Raw genomic sequence first — 21,630 nt, 5'->3', positions numbered from 1 at the left:
TCGAACTGTCTGGTGTTGTGAAAAATGTGATCATGAATAGGAGTTGCGAAATCAAGTGGAAATCAGAAAGGAGAAGATGTGGACTTTGGAAGAATTGTATTTGAGCGGAACCGTTAATTGTTAGTCTTTTTTTTTTTCGATTATAGTCGTTTTACCATCTTTATGGCATTCGCGACTTTATCAACGTTGCAGTTGGCGGATCGTTATTGAATAACTTATCCGGTACAACTGTGTTCGATGTTTACTCTTGGGCTCGAACTCGCGGACATCGGCTCAGGAGACAACAGACTTGCCAACTGAGCTATATCACAAGCCCAATTGTTAGCTGTGATTTTACGGTTTTTTACGAGTTCTGACCTGTAGAAACTTAGGTTATTTGTTCATGTAGTTAATACAGTTGGGGCTGGAAATTAATATCAGAGTTGTTGACTAGAGGAGCAACAAACTAAAAAGTTTGCATTATGTTATTTTGTCAAACTATAGCTCAATTGGCAACGTTCATGTCGTCCTAGCCCATTTATGTAAGTTCAGGCTCAAGCATAAACCTCGATCCCAGTTGCACCGGATAGGTTTGTCCATACCGATCCGCCAACTGAATCGTGAATAACAGTCGCGAATGATATACAAATGTTAAACGACTATACTCGAATCGAAAAACAAATAGTCAAGTTTTTGTAACGAAATAGACAAAGAAACCAACAACAAATTAGAAACATTAAATTAAAACTAATTTTTAAAAGCTGAACTAAACCACCTCAAAGGAAGTGAATTTACAAGCATCAAAATATCTCTGCATTTAAAGAGTAGGAAGTTCATGTTAACGAAGCAAGTTTCAGACTTCCCCAGTTGTTGATCTTTAAACTCAATTTGGCACAAGAATGCAGCTAGTTTCGAAGATTTTAAACTTGCCTGGGACATGTTCCGCTTGAAAGCATGTGTTAATTTTCAGCAGGTTCGTTTTCAGCATCTGTACACCGGAAAATTTCCCTGCTGCCAAAAACCTGCAGCGAGACCACTTGCGGTTTTCATTCGTGCACCCATTGCTAGTTACACCCAAAATTCAGCCTCTGTGCCAATGGCGTGTAGTCAATTACATAGCATCATTGGTACAAGAAGATAACGCGACCGGTGCTGATTCGATTTGCTATCACCGGCATTAATCTCCCAAGTTAACCGAGTTGCGTATGTCTGAAAGAAACAAAATAAAAACGCTTTCACGTCCCTCCCTATCGCATCACAAGACGAAGAAGGATGGAAATAAATACCGGCCAACACCAGGCAGCCAGCGAACCGAGCACTGTGCGTGTGAATGTAGCAAAAGCAACAACAAAAACATCCTTCTAATTCAATCAACCGGCAAACACGGCTAAGCTGTGCCTGTGTATGTAGCAAAAGCAACGACAAAAACATTCCTTCAATTTACCGGCAAACAACACCGGCCAAGCTGCCCGGCTTTAGCAGCTGTGTATATGTAGCGTGTGTATGTAATAGCAGGCAGTAAGCAAAGCACAGTTCTCATTCAATGGGTTTCCCGTTCCTTCACTCCCGTTCCCTTTCCCGTTTCCATCTTAAGACAAAGGAATGCATTGAAAGGAGGCCGAACGCCGGCAAGCCGCCGTTGTACGTTTTTTGTGATTGATCGGTAACAGAAAGCCTATGACAAATATACCTCGTCCTGCATGAAGTTCGAATAGTACTGTTGGAACTGGAATCACTGCCAAAACACCGCGACAGCCGAGACACCTAACGACAACGACGAGGACCAGCGACTTTGACAGAGACCGTGAAAGTATGACATCGACGGAGGTCTGTCCATTACGATCTGTTCAATTTTGCAAGCTCATCAAGTAGACAGCGTAAAATAGATTTGGTGAAGTGAAATTAATTTATATCAACATTTCCATTTTATTTAGATTTGCTTTGCGATAAATGGTAACTATAGTTACATAGAAACCAAATACGTAATCATATGAAAGAATTCAGTGAATTACAATCAGGTACAATTTCATAGTAGGATTCCTAACCTATCCATGTGCACTTATATACTTATACCACATTACAGAAGCCATCCTAAATTATCAAAGTTGTAGCGTAGGTTCGGAATAATTATACGCAAACACTGAATATTGTACGTAGAATCTAATACTCTTTATAAACAAACATTAATAAATATTTGCCTATGCAGTTGTAACACTTGCTCACAAAATCAGCGTTTTGCCTACCCGCGCCTGCAACAAACTACAAAATATTCAACCGACACGATGCTCCGAACACCGCCAAATCCCACTCGTCAGGAATCACAGGAGCATTGGTGTGTGGCGTGCGATAAACCTAACTCCGCCAGCGATCTCGTCCAGTGCGATACCTGTAACGATTGGTGGCACCAAACGTGTGCCGGAGTCACAGGATCGGTCGAACACCGCCCATGGAACTGCAGAAAGTGCCTTCCAATAGTTCCAGCAGGCAGTATCCGTTCTCTCGGCTCAAGTGTACGAAGCAATCGCATCCAACTCCAGTTGCAGCAGCTTGAAGAGGAGCGCGCTCTGGAGCAACAGGCCCGCGAATTGAAACTGCAGGCTAAACTCGAATCCATTCTGGCTGAAAAAAAGTACAGTAAAAAAAAATTCGAGCTTCTTCAAGAAGAATGCGATGCTATAGATGAAGAACGCAGTGTATGCAGTAAAATAAGTCAATCAGAAAAACACCAAATGATTGAAAAATGGGTTGAGAATGCAGCGAGTCCCGAAAAAAACGATGAAATTAGCAACACGCTTCCCAAACAAGTTGAAACGTCAAAACAATCGACGAACAAAAAATCAGTCCAGAAACCAGTCGTCGATCAAAATTCATTGACTGTGGGAAACTTCCCTCAATGGAAGTCTGTTGTGACTGGAAAAAGCGCATCAATAATCCAGGATCCGAAATCGTTAGAGCAGGCTATACCAGCGTTTTCCGAGAAGCCATTCGAATCATTACCTGTCTTCCAGAACCAGGTAAAAACGATTGTTTCGTCCACTGCTTTTTCTTCGATTGCCTCGTATTCAAGAGGTACACACACAGTACCAACGAAAACACCACTGGCCATCGTGAATGAAACGAATTCGTTGCACTCCCCGATTCCTTCATCACGTGTGATTAAATCGTATCCAGCTAGAGGTACAATGTCCTACACCGTTTTGCAACAACATCAACATCACGAGCCGCATCAACAACAAATCTTCCAACGTCAACAGATACAGCAGTTTTATCCAGAGGTAACGGAACCAACAAATGTAGCAGTGCCTCATGTGCCCCCAAGTCATCAAAATCCAGGTGAGCCCGTTTCATTATTACCCTCTGATGGACAAGCATCAGGACCCCATGAAAGTAGTGCCCTCGAACCTCTTTTAAAACAGCTCGGTTTGGGCCCTAACGAACAAGTCATATTTACCAATCCATTGACCTCATATCAACCTACCCCCTCACAACTAGCCGCTCGACAGCTTATGGCTCGTGACCTTCCCATATTTGATGGTAATGCATCCGACTGGCCCATATTCATAAGTAGTTTTACTAACTCTACTCTCGCTTGCGGATATAGCTCTACAGGCAATCTTATTCGCTTACAAAGATGTCTGAAAGGTGGGGCGTTGGAAGCTGTGCGAAGTAGCTTATTACTTCCAGAGTGTGTACCTGACGTGATAGAGACGCTCCGTATTCTTTATGGTCGTCCGGAAATTTTATTAAAATCCTTGTTGGAAAAAATCCGTTCGATTCCAGCCCCCAAACCGGAAAAATTAGAAACTTTGATTGATTATGGCTTAGCCGTCAAAGGTTTGTGTGCCCATATGGAAGCGGCGAATCAACAGAACCACCTTTCAAACCCATCTTTACTTATGGAACTTGTTGATCGGCTACCGGCACATTTGAAATTAGAGTGGGCGAACTTTAGTGCTGATATTGTCGACGTTAATTTGCGGAACTTCAGTACCTTTATGACTGGTTTAGTAAGATCGGCTAGTCGCGTTACTTTGTACAATGGTGAAAAATCACACACTAAGAACGTTAGTATACACACCCATTCTGAATCAAACACTCCGGTTGAGTACACTCCTGTGGGTAGAGTTTGTCCTGCTTGCAGCAAAAATCATCGATTATCTGAATGTGAAAGATTCAAATCACTCGACATTGATGAGCGTTGGAAATTTATCGAAACTGAAGGAGTATGTCGAAATTGCTTATACAAACACGGAAAAAGATCCTGCCGCAGCAATAACCGTTGTGGAATCAATGGATGTACCCATCGACATCACTCTCTGCTCCATTCCGTCCGTTCAGCCACAACCCCTCCGCCTTGTTCCTGCAATCGGTCTGCCAATGTTAGCACTCAAAATTCAAAAATAAATAGAACGCCGGCTTCGGGTGAAAATCATACCCACTACGACATCGATAGGTGCTTCCTTTTTCGAATTCTCCCCGTGACTGTTTATGCTAATGGAAAATCATTGACAACCTTTGCGTTCATAGACGAAGGCTCGTCGCTTACCCTAGTGGAAGAGACTCTTGTAAACGAGCTTGGTGTCGAAGGCACATCCCAAGTACTGTGTATGCGCTGGACCGGAAACGTGACACGTACAGAGCTTAATTCCAAAGTGGTCGATTTGACAATATCAGGACCAAGCTCTCTCAAAATGAATTTAAAGGATACCCGCACTGTAAAGGATCTTTCGTTACCCCGACAGTCCCTCAACTACAAAGGTTTAGCAGCACAATATCGACATCTTAAAGGCCTACCTGTTGCTAGCTACTACAACGCTGTTCCTCGAATACTGATAGGCGTAAACAATCTTCATTTGACCGTTCCGTTACGCATTAAGGAAGGTCTCAGGGAGGATCCCACTGCAGCAAAAACCAGATTAGGTTGGTGTGTCTACGGTGGCATGGCGTGTGAGAAGTTGAATGATCAACCTGCTGAAACACCCGTCTCTTTCATAAACTGTCACGCGTGTGATTGCTCGAGCGATAAAAATCTTCACGACTTGGTTAAGAACTATTTTGCGAAAGAAGATGTGAGGGTTTCTCCGCTAGTTGCATTAGAGTCTAAGGAAGACAGCAGGGCTCGTCTACTGTTGGAACAAACAACTACTAGAATCTGTGACAGGTTTCAAACAGGATTATTATGGCGGTTCGATAATTTTGAGCTCCCCGACAGCTACCCGATGGCCGCCAAAAGAGAAGAGTGCCTTCAACGAAAACTGAATAAATCTCCAGAGCTACGGATTAATCTTCAAAAGCAACTAGATGAATATCAAATTAAAGGATATGCCCATCGAGTTACGAAAGCGGAACTCGAGGACACAGATCCACGTCGAGTATGGTATCTGCCCCTGGGGGTTGCCATTAACCCTAGAAAACCAGAAAAGATCCGAATGATTTGGGATGCCTCAGCCACAGTGGATGGAATTTCACTTAATGCAATGCTTTTGAAGGGCCCTGATGAACTTCCTCCCTTACCTTGGATACTATTCCGCTTCAGGCAATTCCCAGTGGCTGTTTCGGCGGATATCTCAGAAATGTTTCATCAGGTGAGAATCCTTCCAGAGGATAAACAAGCGCAACGCTTCTTATGGCGAAAAGATCCTAACCAAACACCGGAAATCTTTGTAATGGATGTGGCAACCTTTGGTTCCACTTGTTCTCCGGCATCCGCACAGTACATTAAAAACAAAAATGCACTTGAATTTAAAGAAAACTATCCACGGGCTGTAGAGGGAATAGTCAAGGGTCATTATGTTGACGATTACGCTGACAGCTTCGAAACGCCGGAAGAGGCAGCTAGGGTCTCTCAAGAAATTCGAATGATACACTCGAATGGTGGATTCGATATCCGGGGTTGGATTTCAAACAGCACACAAGTTCTCAATGATTTGGGAACAAGTTCAATACATCAAACAAAGAATTTGGATCTTGATTACAATAATTTCGATCGTGTCCTTGGAATGCATTGGACCTCTGTGAGCGATTCGTTGAGTTTCTCTACAACACTTCCCGTTGAATTTCAAGAAATAATTTCATTCGGGGAAAAACCAACAAAACGTCAAGTTCTAAGATGCTTAATGAGCTTTTTTGATCCCTTGGGACTTCTGGCAGCCTTCATACTCCACGGAAAGGTACTTCTCCAAGATATTTGGCGATCCGGGATAAAATGGGATGAAAAAATAGACGATCGATGTTTCGACAAGTGGCAACAATGGACTGATCCTGGATTCCTCTTATTTCAAATCTTCGTATACCCCGATGCTACTTTGAAGGAGTTACCCGAACGCATTACAAGCAGCTAGAGTTACATATTTTCGTTGACGCTAGTGAAGACGCGTATGCCGCAGCTGGCTATTTCCGTGTTCCCGACTCCTCGGGTGGATTTTCCTGTTCGCTAGTGATGGCCAAAACAAAGGTTGCCCCCTTAAAGCACTGGTCAATACCTCGGTTAGAACTTCAAGGAGCTGTCTTAGGTACCCGGATTAGAACCTTTATCGAGGACGGACACACCGTAACCGTGCAACGTGTTGTCTTCTGGACTGATTCCAGCACTGTCCTTGCCTGGATCCGGTCCGACCATCGTCGATACACGCAATTTGTGGCCTGTCGAGTCGGAGAAATTCTCTCTTCCACGGACGTATCCGAGTGGCGTTGGGTACCGTCGAAATTGAACATCGCCGATCAAGCAACCAAATATAGTGAGAAACCACAGCTTCATCAAAACAACGAATGGTTCAAAGGACCTCATTTCTTACGAGACGAAGAGATCAACTGGCCCCAACCGAGAAAATTGCCGGCAACAACTGAGGAATTAAAAATCTCATTCTGCACGCACATAAATATTTCTGTTCCTCAGCCAATTCTTGTATTCACTAATTTCTCAAAATGGGAAAGACTATTACGCACGATGTCATATGTATACCATTTCATAAACCTCAAACTCAATATAAGTAATCCTCATTTACAGGAAGAACTTAAAGCGGCTGAAAATGCAATACTGCGCCTGGCACAATGGCAAGCTTATCCCGTAGAATATGAGCGTTTAAAGCGAAAACTGGAGAATGAGAACGTGAGCCTTGATAAAAATAGTGAGATTTATCAATTGAACCCATATTTGGACGAGCATGGAGTTATGAGAGTTGACGGTCGTATCGGTGCAGCGACTAACGTTTCGAATGCAGCTAAATTTCCTGTTATCTTGCCGAAATCGCATTATGTTACCGAGTTAATCATACTCTACTATCATCGTAAGTACCTGCACGGTAATTCCGAAACGGTTGTAAACGAGTTGAGGCAATCGTTCTACATTTCACAGATTAGATCAATAGTAAAAAAAATCTCTCAACGTTGTCAACATTGTAAAATTTACAAAAAGAGACCAGAAATTCCTAGAATGGCCCCGTTACCGGAAGCACGATTAGCTTCATATACACGTCCCTTTAGCTACGTTGGACTTGATTTATTCGGACCACTCTTGGTCAAAGTAGGAAGAAGCTCAGCGAAACGATGGTGTGCCCTGTTCACTTGCATGACGATAAGAGCTGTGCACATTGAAATCGTGTATAGTCTAAGCACGGAATCGTGCATAATGGCGATACGTAGGTTTATCGGACGTCGAGGATCACCTATCGAAATCCACTCTGATAACGGAACGAATTTTCGGGGAGCCGATAACATTTTACAACAGCAGTTACAAAGGATTCACTCTGACATGGCTTCAACGTTCACCAACATCTCAACGAAGTGGATTTTCATTCCCTCCAGGACTCCACACATGGGTGGATGCTGGGAACGGATGGTCCGCTCAGTCAAAACAGCGATGGAGGCTAGCACAATTGCCGGAAGAAAACTGGATGACGAAGGTTTGAGCACACTAGTAGTAGATGCCGAGGGTATCGTTAACACTCGACCGCTCACTTACCTGCCACTAGATACGGAACAGAGTGAAGCTCTCACGCCGAACCACTTCTTATTGGGTAGTTCTAACGGAGTAAAACAAGCGAGCGTAGAGCCAACGGATCCGAAAATCGCACTCAGGAGCACATGGAACGGGATTCAATTTCAACTTGACATTTTCTGGAAACGCTGGGTACGCGAATACTTACCAGTTATTACACGGCGTACTAAATGGTTTCAAGAAGTAAAACCGCTTGAATCCGGAAACTTAGTGGTTATTGTCGACGAAGGGCGAAGAAATGGTTGGGTTCGAGGTGTGGTAATTGAGGTCATTAATGGAAAAGATGGGCGGGGTCGTAAGGCTATCATACAAACCAATAAGGGGCTTACTCGACAGTCGGTTGCCAACCTGGCTGTGCTAGATGTCGATAATGGAATCCATGGGCCTAATGTGTCGTCGGCCATGGTTACGGGGGGGAGCATGTTGGAACTGGAATCACTGCCAAAACACCGCGACAGCCGAGACACCTAACGACAACGACGAGGACCAGCGACTTTGACAGAGACCGTGAAAGTATGACATCGACGGAGGTCTGTCCATTACGATCTGTTCAATTTTGCAAGCTCATCAAGTAGACAGCGTAAAATAGATTTGGTGAAGTGAAATTAATTTATATCAACATTTCCATTTTATTTAGATTTGCTTTGCGATAAATGGTAACTATAGTTACATAGAAACCAAATACGTAATCATATGAAAGAATTCAGTGAATTACAATCAGGTACAATTTCATAGTAGGATTCCTAACCTATCCATGTGCACTTATATACTTATACCACATTACAGAAGCCATCCTAAATTATCAAAGTTGTAGCGTAGGTTCGGAATAATTATACGCAAACACTGAATATTGTACGTAGAATCTAATACTCTTTATAAACAAACATTAATAAATATTTGCCTATGCAGTTGTAACACTTGCTCACAAAATCAGCGTTTTGCCTACCCGCGCCTGCAACAAGTACACTGGTTAGAATGTCGGACTGGCAAGACGATACTATTGGTGATGTGAGTTCGATTCTCACTACAGAGCTGAGGATTTAATTTTTATTTTCTTGTTTCTGGGATGAATTATCCAATAGGAAGGAAATCCCATAAAATGTTATTCTTGTTTCGCTTGAATGTAGTGGTCATCATTTTAGTTGGGAGCCGAGTCCTTATGCCAGTTACGGTTTTTCAAACATACCGTCTTCGGCACAGTGCACATTTCAGCGCATTATCGGCATAGAGATTTGCTAAATAGGCATTGGATTTTTGCAACTTCTTCTATGGGTGTATGCTAGAGGAAGGAGATAGTGCAACGGCACGTGACTTCTGTTTCTGTCTTCCCACCCGGGGATGCCACTCAGCTGGATGCCAAAAGCGTCCGTCTCTGTTCTCTGTTCAGTTGTCCCCCAATTCGGCATCCTTCCCTCATTTGTCAGATGTGTGGTATACAAGATGGAAAATAAAAAGCTTCCCCGCCTGGCTGAGGTGCTGAGCGATGAATTGAGGATGTGATGCAATGGCAGGAACATGATCAAAAATTAATCCAATCGTGACGGGAATTTTACGAGCAGCATCCCCCAAAACTGACAGCGGCGCTTAACCAGCCAGAACGGGAAATCGTTTCGAATTAAGAACCATTTTGTGGTACGACAGCCAACCTTTAAACGAGGTTGTTTGTGTGAAAGTAACAATTTAACTTAATTTGGGCTGGGGTTGTCACAATGCGATTGGGGAATCCGTGGCACGTAACTGATACGTATTGGGGAGAAGTGGACGTTTTTTTTTCCTTCTCTTCATATTTTAGTGTATTTCATACGAATGCTACGACGGAAATCTGAGATGTGGTTCCGAGTAGCTTTATCTAGGGCGTCCTCATTTTCTTTTTATCATCACCAGCGGCAATGGGAAATGCTTGCTTCTTCTTGAGTAGCAGCACGTCGCATCGCCAGGAGAAAAGGGGAAAACTATTGCTGGAAAAGCGTTCCATAGAATCGGATACACACTTTTTTTCTCCACTTCTCATCATCCCAGAAACGGAGCATCCCTGGAAGCAAATTCGTATTCAATTATCTAGCCTTTCCCTTTGTCGCCATTATCGCCGGGTATAAATCTTGGAATTGTTCTCTCTGTCAACATGCCAACCGCGGGCTATTTTTGTTTAATTTGTTTATTTTGAAGGGTGGCGTGCGCAATCCTGATTTGACACAAGGCAGCCGTTGGTATTGTCTGAATGCAAAATTTTGAAAGATCAACATGAAATTCTGCTAGCTTTGCCTTGAAATATGTAAAAAGGACTAAGATTTCTGTTTATCTACATATAAATAACAAAGGATTATCTGCCTATATAGCAAATTTCGAAAAACACAGTTTAAAAGTCTCAGTTGAGCAAATTTCAAAACATTTATCCAAAAGGTAAATTTTCAAGTCAATCAAAGTTGTGAAGATTAAAATATTGAAATTTGCAGTTGAGTTTTTGATGCATTTTTCTTTGAACTCTTTTTCAAAATTTACAAAACAGATAACGACTGTTAAATTTCCGTAAAAACTAGATAATTCACTTTCATTAAATGTAGCCTATCAAATTGACACTCTACATGATTTTATTTCAAGAAAAAATCTTAAAATTACTATAGAGAAGAATAATCTGAACTGAAATCGATCCTTTGTGTTTAGTAATGTATGCTTATTACATCTCATGATCAAAATTTATTGATATAAAACGCTTCCACTACTGAAAACATTATAAATTATCGATTAAAGACAATAAAATACATTTTTCCACTTTAATTTTTAGTTTCGAGAAATTCACGTGTTCGCCATATTCACGGTGAAATTTTTTTCGACCGTGATAAAATCGAGAAACTACTGCATTTACACGATTCATGTTCAATCGCTATTTCTTGAACGCTTTACCACAGACAAACAGACAGGATACTCTGAAGAAAATCCAATCATTTTTTTTCGCAAATCCTTTACACTGCCATCTGTCGCCGACATTTCCTACCAATCAATTTCGATTCAAAAACATGATTCCTTGACGTTTTTTGAAGCGTAAACAACCGTTTTATCATTTGCAGAAGTAGGTATACTGTTCATATGTATTTGAATATTACGGTTTCTGCTTTTTAGATTTGATTGAAAAGGCTCTACTGCTGCTGCTTGCTTGAATCAGTCAAATGAATTGAAAATAATTGTGATGGTAATGATAATTAAATCCAAAGACCCTGTACAAGGATTGAAGTTGACACCGGAATATTAATACCATCTCCCATCTAATATTCCAGACCTACAAAACAATCTTGCTGCAAAGTAATGCGAAGGACAGTTGTAATTTTATGATTCACCTTCGAAAACGGAAAAGTTAACCACCGTTAACCTCCCATGTTCAAACATCAAGCTCAATAATGATCATTTTGCGCAGTTTGCTTTCATTTTAAACGAAACTATTATTCAACGATTTCCCATAAAAAAAAATTAATTCCAACTCATTATTCATGAAGGATATTTTTTCTCCATTGATTTCCAACATTTCAGCGCATTACCAGAATTTACTCAACAGTGGAAAATGGTATAGATACCAAACACTTTGCAAAGTTTGAGACATGTCTCATGTCGCATGCCTCAGGTCTCAGGTCTCAAAAAGATTTTAAGTGTTTTCCTTTGAAAAGGATATTTTCTCTCAAACATCGCGGGAATTCCGAAAACCGCGTAAAAAACCCGCGTTTAAAACCTTACTGTATTATGTTCATATGAGTAAAGTACTGGTTTTAAAAATATGAAACATGCCAAATTCTCCTCCTGAAAAAATAATCGTAAAATATTGAAAAAGTAATCTCCCCGGTGATGGTTGGTGGATAAGAAAGTTCGAAAGAAGTTGCGTACAATTTTTTGCATCATTTGAAAACCTCTCCAGCAAATAGAACTAAATTTGAAAGAAAAAGTGGCCGAGTAGTTCGAGAAACGTTTTTAATTTTACATTTTTTCAAAGAGGAGTTTCTTACAGTAGAGAGACGGAGATGGGAAAATGGGGCTTTATCGCAAAGTTTTAAAAACTTTTCAAGCAATAGAAATCACATTTCACTGGAGGTTTTTTTTAGATTCAAGACCTTTTCTTCTTTCAGAGGAGAAACGGGATAGTTTGGATAGTTTTTACGAAAAATTATTCTAAGGCTGTTCGTGGACCCTACTCACACTACACTGCAGGGGTGACAGGCGAACGAAACCCAGTTCTTAATATCAGATTTGAAACAATGATTGAAAAGCAATTTCAGATGAAGTAATTATAGAGGTATCATTCGTCTAACCCTTAAAATTTTCAAATTGTTGCCGATATGGATGTCAAGTGAGGAAGCTCAAGAAACTTGTTAGAATTTGAGGGAAATTCGTCAGTTCAGAAGTCGTGTAGTGAATTTTTTAGACAACTGCTTATCTGTTATTTGCAGGCTGTTCAGAGCTTTCACTACAATAACTTTGCACCTGTTTGCCTCCTATAACATGGAAAATAAGAATTTTAGATTGTTTCGTAGAACTGTGTAATTATTTCGGACTGCCTGTATTTTGCTGAACGATCTTTGCTATAACATAATACATTACCTGTTTACGCTTTTCAAACAGCGTCTATTGTAGAGATACCATACGTACACTTTTCAGAGTACATGAACCCTTTTTCGATCTTGAAATGACATACCGTAAACTTGGGTAACTTTGATCAACATGAAATTTTTGCTGATAATCATCATTATTTAAGAGGGGGGGGGGGTCTAACACTTTCAAAAAATTGATTTTTTTATTTTCTTATTGTAAAAAATTCAAGAATGTTATGTAAAATGTTCAAGTCAATTGAAGCAAAACTGTAGAAATTATAGGCCTTTATCTCCTCCTATCTAATACTGCAAGAAAGCAAGAGCAGAAACTTCAAACGCGTTTTTCTCGAAAGCATATTTTTTAAGTCCGTGGACATCGTCATTTGAAAACTACTTATCCGATTCTTTTCAAATTTGGAACATATTTTCTACATATAAAATACCAGACCCCAACGTTTTTCATTTTTCTTTTTTTACTTTGGGGAGATTTTACAGATAAAAAATGGCGGATTTTTTCGTGAAAAATCGTAGTTTTTACTTCAAACAGCCACAAAAATTTCATAATTTTTTTTTAAGGTAAATAAAAACGTTGGGGTCCAGAAAAACATCTATTAAAAATATTTTGCTCTGATTTTTTGACTTCAGATGATTCTGTGCTGAGATACAGTGTCCACCGCAAATCCTGTTTTCTAAAAGGCATCCTCGAAAGTGCTCCGTCATCGCCTCATTTTTCAATATTTTTCTACGGAAAAATTACTAATTGTTCTTTTAACAATGCTTTGTATAGGGGAGAATGAGGATACTTGATCTCTGGGGATACTTGATTCCTTAGCTATATCTCGAAACTGGAATGTCTTACAAAGATCAAATGTTCTAGAAAAATGTGCCAAAATGAGCAAAATAACAATGCTTGTAGTTTAAAAAATTTTAACAAAATAATTGTTTGAGTAATTGAACTTTGTTTGAAAAATTTCACAAAATGTAACTTGAAGATCTTTTTTCATCACTTTAAAATGTTCCTTACATGGGAAAATTATGAAAAAAATATTTGTTCCAATGTATCAATCGTTCGAGCGTAAAATGAACTTCATAATGCCATATTTTCAAAGCAATGGAAAACTCTCAACTTTTTTCAGAAAAAATTTTCTAAAATGTTGATTATGGGTATAATTGATCCCTTAGAGTTGGGTACAATTGATCCCCCTTCCAAACGGCATATTCTTCTTCTGAATTGATCGTTATGATTGCTGATTGCGAAATTACTAATATTTATCCAAAAACTAATATTTATCAAACAATTGTCTGAAGAAAAGAGCAAAAATAATTAATTTTCTCTTAATTATGAAAAATAGCGCCTTTAAGTATGCAATGTTATTAGCGTTGAGACAAAGTTATAAAATTTTCTTCTTATGTCTGCTATAAATTGTGAAATGAGAACAAACATGACCAAAATAGTCAATTAACATTCTATCTTGGGGTTTTATTTGATTTTTATACAAGAAGTAGGGCTTCCTGAATAAAAGATCAAGTCTCCTTCAATAGGGGATCAAGTCTCCCCTAACTTCAGAAAAATTGCAATTTTTTTACTCCCACGAAAATGCTTCTTGTTCATCAACGGGTTCAAGTATTGTTCAATTTTTTGAAGTATAGAAACTTGAAGTTACAAGCTGTCAGAAAATGTCAAAGACGGCGAGTTGCTAAATTTTTCCAAAAAGATATGGTGAAAATAAGAAAAGGGGATCAAGTATCCCCACTCTCCCCTAATGCAAAAAATGTGAATACATTTGTTTGAACGACAGCTCTAGAAAAAAAATCGTGAAAATGGTGTTTTTTTTACCCGTTAGACCCTACCCCCCCCCCCCCCCCCCCCCTTAAGTAAAAAGTTAAAATATCTGAAAACTATTTACTATGTTTGAAAGCCTATAAATTGAGTTACAAAAAAGCTTAATTTTGTTGTTATAGGAATATTTTTGATATCACTTAAAATGTAATTTGAAAATCTTAAAATATCTGGTTTTTCGAAGGCTCACAAACAAACATCTCTCCTGATCAAATTTAAGTATTTAGGAGCGAATGGGTTGTTTTATGTGAAAATTCAACTTTTTTCTTTGTTTAGGTTTAGTTAAAGTGTTGTTTTTATGGTTATTTGGTGATAACACTAGTTTACAGCATTTTTGAACTCATTAAACTGAAGGTCATTTCCAATGTGAAATCAGGCGCTGAATCCGAAAATGAAATTCAAAAAAATCTCAATAGAACCGTTTTTGAGTTATGCTCCAAATATGAAATTTCGAAAAAATTAAAAAAGTTCTTGTACTTAGATTCAAATAAATCGGACGGCATAACAGTAATTTGAAATCCCTCTTTTGCATATAGAAGGTGAATAAATTTTCTATCGATCATCTCAACACTGTTTTTGCGTTTGACCAACAGTATTGTTGATATTAGTGACTTTATGAGAAAAAAAATTATGAAAAACGCATTTTTTAGAGAAAATTTTGTTTCAACGAATGTTTTAGACTCGATGATAGCATTTAAAAAATCTGATTTTCTTTTGCGCTTAAATGTCAATTCAAGGCCAAGATTTCAAGTGGTTATTTATCAAAATCGGTTGAAAATTGAAGAAGTTATGGCTACTTTACCATAACTGAAATTTTTGGAGTTTTTGATAATTTAACGAACCGCAGTACACTTATCATAGTATAGGAAGAATGAAACATGATAAATCTCACTCGCTCCAAGTCAAAATTATTTATTAGCCTACCAGAAGGTCACATGCCAAGTTTCAGAATGATCTGACCATAGGGAGGGGTTGCTTAAGTCTCAAACGTGAATAAAATTTTGAAGTATTTTGCCCGGAAGGAACGAAAAATACTGGCTTTTTACAATAACTTTTTTCATCACTAGCTGATTGTTTTTTATGGTTGATTTTATTAAAGCCTAATTCGAGACACATATTTCACCCGAAAACTGTAACTCGATTGGATTTGAAACAGAAAAGTTATTGCGGTTCAAAGATTGTATTTTGGTCGAAAATTGTCGTATAAAACGCAATGCGTAAAAAGTACTCATTGCGTGTTGGACAAAATTTGCGGCCTTTGTGCGGCCTAGTGATGAAAAAAGTTATTGATGAAAAACCAGTATGTTTCGTTCCTTCGGGGTAAAGTACCTCAAAATTTTATTCACGTTTGAGACTTAAGCAACCCCTCCCTATGGTCAGATCATCCTGAAACTTTGGCATGTGACCTTCTGGTAAGCTAATAAATAATTTTGACTTGGAGCGAGTGAGATTTATCATGTTTCATTCTTCCTTTACTATGATAAGTGTACTGTGGTTCGTTAAATTATTAAAAACTCCAAAAATTTCAGTTATGGTAGAGTAGCCATAACTTCTTCAATTTTCAACCGATTCTGATAAATAAAAACTTGAAATCTTGGCCTTGAATTGACATTTAAGCGCAAAAGAAAATCAGATTTTTTAAATGCTACCATCGAGTCTAAAACTTTCGTTGAAACAAAATTTTCTCTAAAAAAATGAGTTTTTTTCATAATTTTTTTTCTCATAAAGTCACTAATATCAGAAATACTGTTGGTCAAACGCAAAAACAGTGTTGAGATGATCGATAGAAAACTTATTCACCTTCAATATGCAAAAAAGGGATTTCAAATTACTGTTATGCCGTCCGAGATATTTTAATCTAAGTACAAGAACTTTTTTAATTTTTTCGTAATTTCATATTTGGAGCGTAACTCAAAAACGGTTCTACTGAGATTTTTTTGAATTTCATTTTCGGACTCAGCGCCCGATTTAATATTAAAAATGTCGGTCAGTTAATCAAGTTCACGATTTTTTTAAAATTTTGTAAACTAGTGTAATTTTTGGATTTAAAAAAAAAAATTATGTTTTTCCATGAGAAAGTCCGTATAGTAAAAATGGCTAAGACCCTATAAAATGGTTAAATTTGAAGAAAAAAGAACATGAGAACAGTGCGAGGACCTTGGGAATTGTATAAAGGTAAAATTTTATTTAGTTTTGAGGCTTCAAAAATTGAGAAATGTATATGATTTTTACCCCTAGATGTATGCAGCAACATTGTCCATCTCTTGATTTGGATTCCATAAGCTGGCATTACAAAATGTGATAAAAATAGTTCACTTTCCCGATGGTTTAACATGATGAATTTCTTACACATCGGCAATGACTTTGAAATTCCTGCTGAACAGCACTTAAAGGTAGTGATGGATTGGGTAGAACCCTAAAAAAGTTGAAAATAAGGGCAAGTTTGCAAGCTACCAACCCCTTAAGATTTATTTAACTAAGTGCTTTGATGCAATTGATGTGAGCAAAATAAAGCTTTCAAAACCACTTACGGAAAATATTTGAATAATCAAATTGTTACAGCTATTCTTAGTGTTCTTGAAAATGAATATTTAGAATGAAAGTTATGAAACGATTCAACAAAACGAATAAAGAAACAAATGATGCACATTAGGGTGAAAATGGATGCATGGTGAAATTTCCATGATTGAGTTTTGAAAAAACCGACCATATAGGGTAACGAACCTATTTAGGACTGCTTTGGGAAATGACAATGCTATTTTTTGAAATAAAAGAGTACATGTTACAATTTTTGACAGTTTCATCCGTTCATTATGAAGATCAAAGGATTTTCTATCGAAACATATTGTCGTTTGTTGCAATGTAACAAGTTTTAAGCCTAAAACACGCTTCTTCGATCATAACTCTGGTCGGTATTTTGGACCACCAGGTTTCTATTTTGGACCACCCTTAAAAACATAAGTTTTTTTTTAATTTTGCTATATTTACGACAGAGATTAATGCGCAATTATGCGAATAATTCTGTTTATCTTTTCCTTTCTTATTCTTGTAGTCAAGGTTTGTTTGTTCACGTAAATTCTTCCTGAACTAACTTTCTTCCATTTTCCTCAGGCTCTACAACATGTGTTTGTTGAATATTTCTAACTACAGCCATCTGTTTTTTTCTACAACTTATTTTGCTTTAAACAGTAATTTTTGGATACGAATAGAACAAAAACAGAAAAACTCCTATATAATATTGTGCGTTTCAAATGTTTTAAAAATTCCGACAGCACACTGTAATTTCGACAAAATTTGTTCTGCAGTGTTAAATACTGGCCTGTTGGTTTATCTTTAGAATCAATTTTCAGTACGCAAATCTCCTTCATGCGACCCAATGATAAGTTAAGAAAGTCTGACATCATCAAATCCGATTTTTTTTTTCGTTGAAAAATTCACAAAAGTTCAGTTTTATCTATAAATCAACTTTTGTTCTACGAAAAAAATTATCGAGTAAATTTTTCACATTTTTTTTAAATTGCTTAACTCCAGGGACTGAAAAACTACATTTTTAGTACTTTTTCGTTTGTAATTTTTACACATTTCACCATTTTTTCCTAAGTTTCGAAACATACTCAGACTATCTCAAAGCTAAAGTTGAATGTATTTCTTTTTAAAATGTTTCTACTTTTCACTGAGATATTTCAACTGTTACAAAAATTAAAATCGTTTCACTAGAAGCGAATCGGCCTGTGGCTGAAAACCTCACAAATTAAGAAAAAAAAATGCTTCATATTTGCCGATCTGTTGTCATTTTTTCCCAACCCCTTCTTTATACGGGGTTTATATTTCGTCTCTTCTACCTTACCAAGTTTTTTTTCTCGAAAATCAACCCTGAATAATTGTAGTTTTTAGACCAAACTGTCAATAATTGTTAATAAAAGATTGGTCCAACAATAGTTTTTAATTTTTTAAAAGCTTCTTTCAGCTGTAGCTTTTGGCAACTGTTTATCAGACAGTTGACATTAATGTGGATTGTTAGATTAACGTGGTTTAAAGCAAAGTGAACAAAAAGTAGGTTAAAACAATGCATTGGCAATGATTGGCTTGGTTTTATGTCGATTGAAGTGAACCTCGTCTAAAGGCGGGCTTGGGCTTTAGCGAGTTGATTAAATAAAATATGTAATGCTTAAACTCTCAATTTTATTTATAATAAGCGATTGAAATAGTAAGCATATTTTATTTAATTCATTATTGTACAACGTCTGATTACGTTCATGAACATTTAACAGCAAGTTTAATACCCAGGTCGTCTTAAGTCTTAAGTCCCTGGGGAATTAAGTAGGACCTATTTTCGACATGGGTCGAAGTGCAATGAAAACACAGCTATGCAGAAAACTTCTTCAAAGTAGACTCCAATAATGACACATCCTCCTGAAATGGGCTAGATTCGGCCCAACTGTGAAAAATTGAAACTTTTTTTTTTATTTTTTCTCCCTTATCTGCCCACTTAAATGGAATGTTTGATATGATTAGAATCATAAAAAGTAGCTTTAACTTTATTTGTTCAAAATTTTCATGGTTAACATGATTTAACTATGAGAGAAATATTGGAAAAAATGCTGCAAGTTGGTCCAAAATATGTACCCGGTCCAAAATAAATCCGTTTCTCTTAGTTTTGTAGACCCCTAAAATTGACCTGAGCAAACTTATTATAATTTTTTTAAACTGATAGCTGTAGATCGCGTAATAAGACGATGAATCTTGAAGGTTATAGAAAAGCAAGTTTAGAGGTTTTGTAAAGTCCAATTATGTACAGTGCACTGTACATAATTTGACTTTACAAAACCTCTAAACTGCAGTGATCTTTAAAGTATTCTTGTAAATAAACACTTTCAATAACAGTTATGAAATCATTTAACAAAACCAATGAAGAAACATAACTCAATGAGCTACGTTCGAGAAGCTTATGCCAGTTTTCTGCAAGAGTTCCCAGAATTTGTTATTGTGTTTTTTTCAGTGGCGGATAAAACCGCTTTTAAATAGGTACCTGTACTCCAAAAGAACATGGCCTTTGTATAACACAAGCAAATTATCAATTTCCGTTGGAAGAGGTTTCTGTTGACGTGATTTGATACGGATGAGAACGTTTGAATTCTCAAATGTATAAATATTAGCATAGATCACTGAGCTGAACTTTATAGCGTATTTTCAATTTTTCCCGAGGCTTCATAATTACTTTATTCTATTGGAAAAGGAGCAGAGGTTTTGTTGATATTTGGATTTCTTTTATCCCGAACATTTTTCCATTTCCATTTCCAGTCCAAACCATTAGTTTGTGACTATTGGTTTGAACGAAAATTTGATGAAAAAGGATACTCTGTGGAATAGGAATGCTTGGTGGTACCGACGGTATTTTTAAACAATTTTTGAAGCTTTTATGTGATTGCATTTTGCTACTAAGAATGATTTATTTGAAAACCTTATAAAATTTCATTTCGTTTTAATTTGCTATTTTATGATTTCAATTGAAAAATGAGAATATTTGTGCATTGAAAAGTTTGATTAAAAAATTACACACAATCGTCTTTGTTCTATTTAAAAACATATCTTCAATATGTTATACCAAAATTTGTCCATGAGCGATCATTTTTTTCCTTTCATTTTTTCAAATTGGTACAAGAAATAATTACTAAAATACCTATCCCACTTGAAGCTCTTCCTGTATCAAGCTGTTTTAGCTAACTATCACAAAATCACCGGAATGTTATTTATTGACCTCATTTCCTCCACTTTCCGTATTGCTCATTGAAGAATGACGTCCACTCAGACGCCTGGCTCAGAAAATGAATCGAAACAGAAAAGGCGAGAAAAACCAACAGAAGCCAACGAAAGTAGCTTCATTTTAACCTTCCAACGAAAAATTCACAGCGGATCGGATACAAAAACGAATTCCCGCTGGACTCCCTCCGAAAAATGAGCAAACAGACCGGAAGCAATGCCGTTAGACAAATATCTTTTCCGGCGGAAGAGCCCTGCGGAAAAGTGGTTTTCACACCAGGCAGGCAGGCGGAAATGTTTTGGCGAAATTTCCAGTGGGGAGGCATTCATTCACTCCTCGATTGACTTACAAAAAGAACTATGTAAGCGGAACGAGTGACGGCCAATTTGGCCTTTTCTATATCGGTAATAAGTGGGTCAAAGCAATAATAATCGTTTTTCGGTAATAAATATAGCAGGATAATCGCTTCTGAGTTATGAACAAATGATGATTAAGCGCATTTTTTTTCTTGCTACTAATTCACAAATATTTCAATGTTCTTCATTAGAGATCTTCTAAGATGGAACGATTGTATTAACTAAGGACTTTTTCTTTTCTTGTTTTTTTTTCTTGCAGTGACATCAGCAACAACAACATCTCTAGCTTACCAAATAAGTCGTTCGATATGCTGCCGAACTTGGAAGAGCTGTAAGTAAACAGATGCTTTATTAGTATCAGTTTTTTTCTACCCTGACGCACTCTTGGATTATCCATCTAAAAACTGTAGGGGAGAATGAGGATACTTGATTTCTGGGGATACTATATTCCTTAGCTATAATTCGAAATAGGAATGTCTTACAAAGAACAAATGTTCTAAAATAAATTGCTAAATAGAACAGAACAACAAACCTGTTATCAAAAAAATATAATATTTGAGTTTTACTTTTTTGAAAAATCTAATAAAATGTGACTTGAAGATCTTTTTTTAATCACTTTAAAATGTTTACCACATAGAAAAATTAGATTTTCCGAAATTGATGTTTTGGGTTCAATTGATTCCTACAATCCAAAAAGATATATATTTTCTCTGAATGGATTTGATCGTTGCTAAGCATGAAATTAGAAAAATGTATCCAAGGATTGCATGATAAAATGAACTCAAAAAGTGTTTTAATCCAAAAACTAAAAAAAAATGCGCCTTTGAGTATGCAATGGATGTAAGGCAGTAGACAAACTTTTGGAAATTTGTTCGTCTGCCACTTATAAATTTTGAAAAGAAAACTAATAAGGCCAACAATAGTCAATGGACCTTTTATCTTCAGATTTCGCTTGATCAAGTCTCCTTTCATAAAGGATCAAGTATCGTTTAACTTAAAAAAATATCAATTATTTTTTCGTTTCATGAAAATGCTTCTAGGTCAAGCTCATTTATGGGTTCATGTATCGTTCTAAATTTTGGAACGTTAACTTGAAATTACATGCTGTCAGAAAATTCAGGAGACGA

General features: G+C 37.4%; 1 protein-coding gene across 2 annotated transcripts in view; it reads left to right on the top strand.

The window, feature by feature from the left end:
* The window catches only part of LOC129749842 (leucine-rich repeat-containing G-protein coupled receptor 5A-like), a 652,667-nt gene that overhangs the window by 560,061 nt on the left and 70,976 nt on the right, over positions 1–21,630 (top strand). For both annotated transcript variants that reach the window (XM_055744934.1, XM_055744935.1), the window contains exon 3: positions 20,763–20,834. In XM_055744934.1, coding sequence (XP_055600909.1) covers positions 20,763–20,834 — 72 coding nt within the window. The remainder of the gene's footprint in view (positions 1–20,762; positions 20,835–21,630) is intronic.

Source organism: Uranotaenia lowii, chromosome 2, assembly GCF_029784155.1.
Source record: "Uranotaenia lowii strain MFRU-FL chromosome 2, ASM2978415v1, whole genome shotgun sequence".
In the NCBI taxonomy this organism is placed as follows: domain Eukaryota; kingdom Metazoa; phylum Arthropoda; class Insecta; order Diptera; family Culicidae; genus Uranotaenia; species Uranotaenia lowii.
The sequence above is the reverse complement of the archived record's forward strand: the minus strand, read 5'-3'. Positions and strand labels throughout refer to the sequence as shown.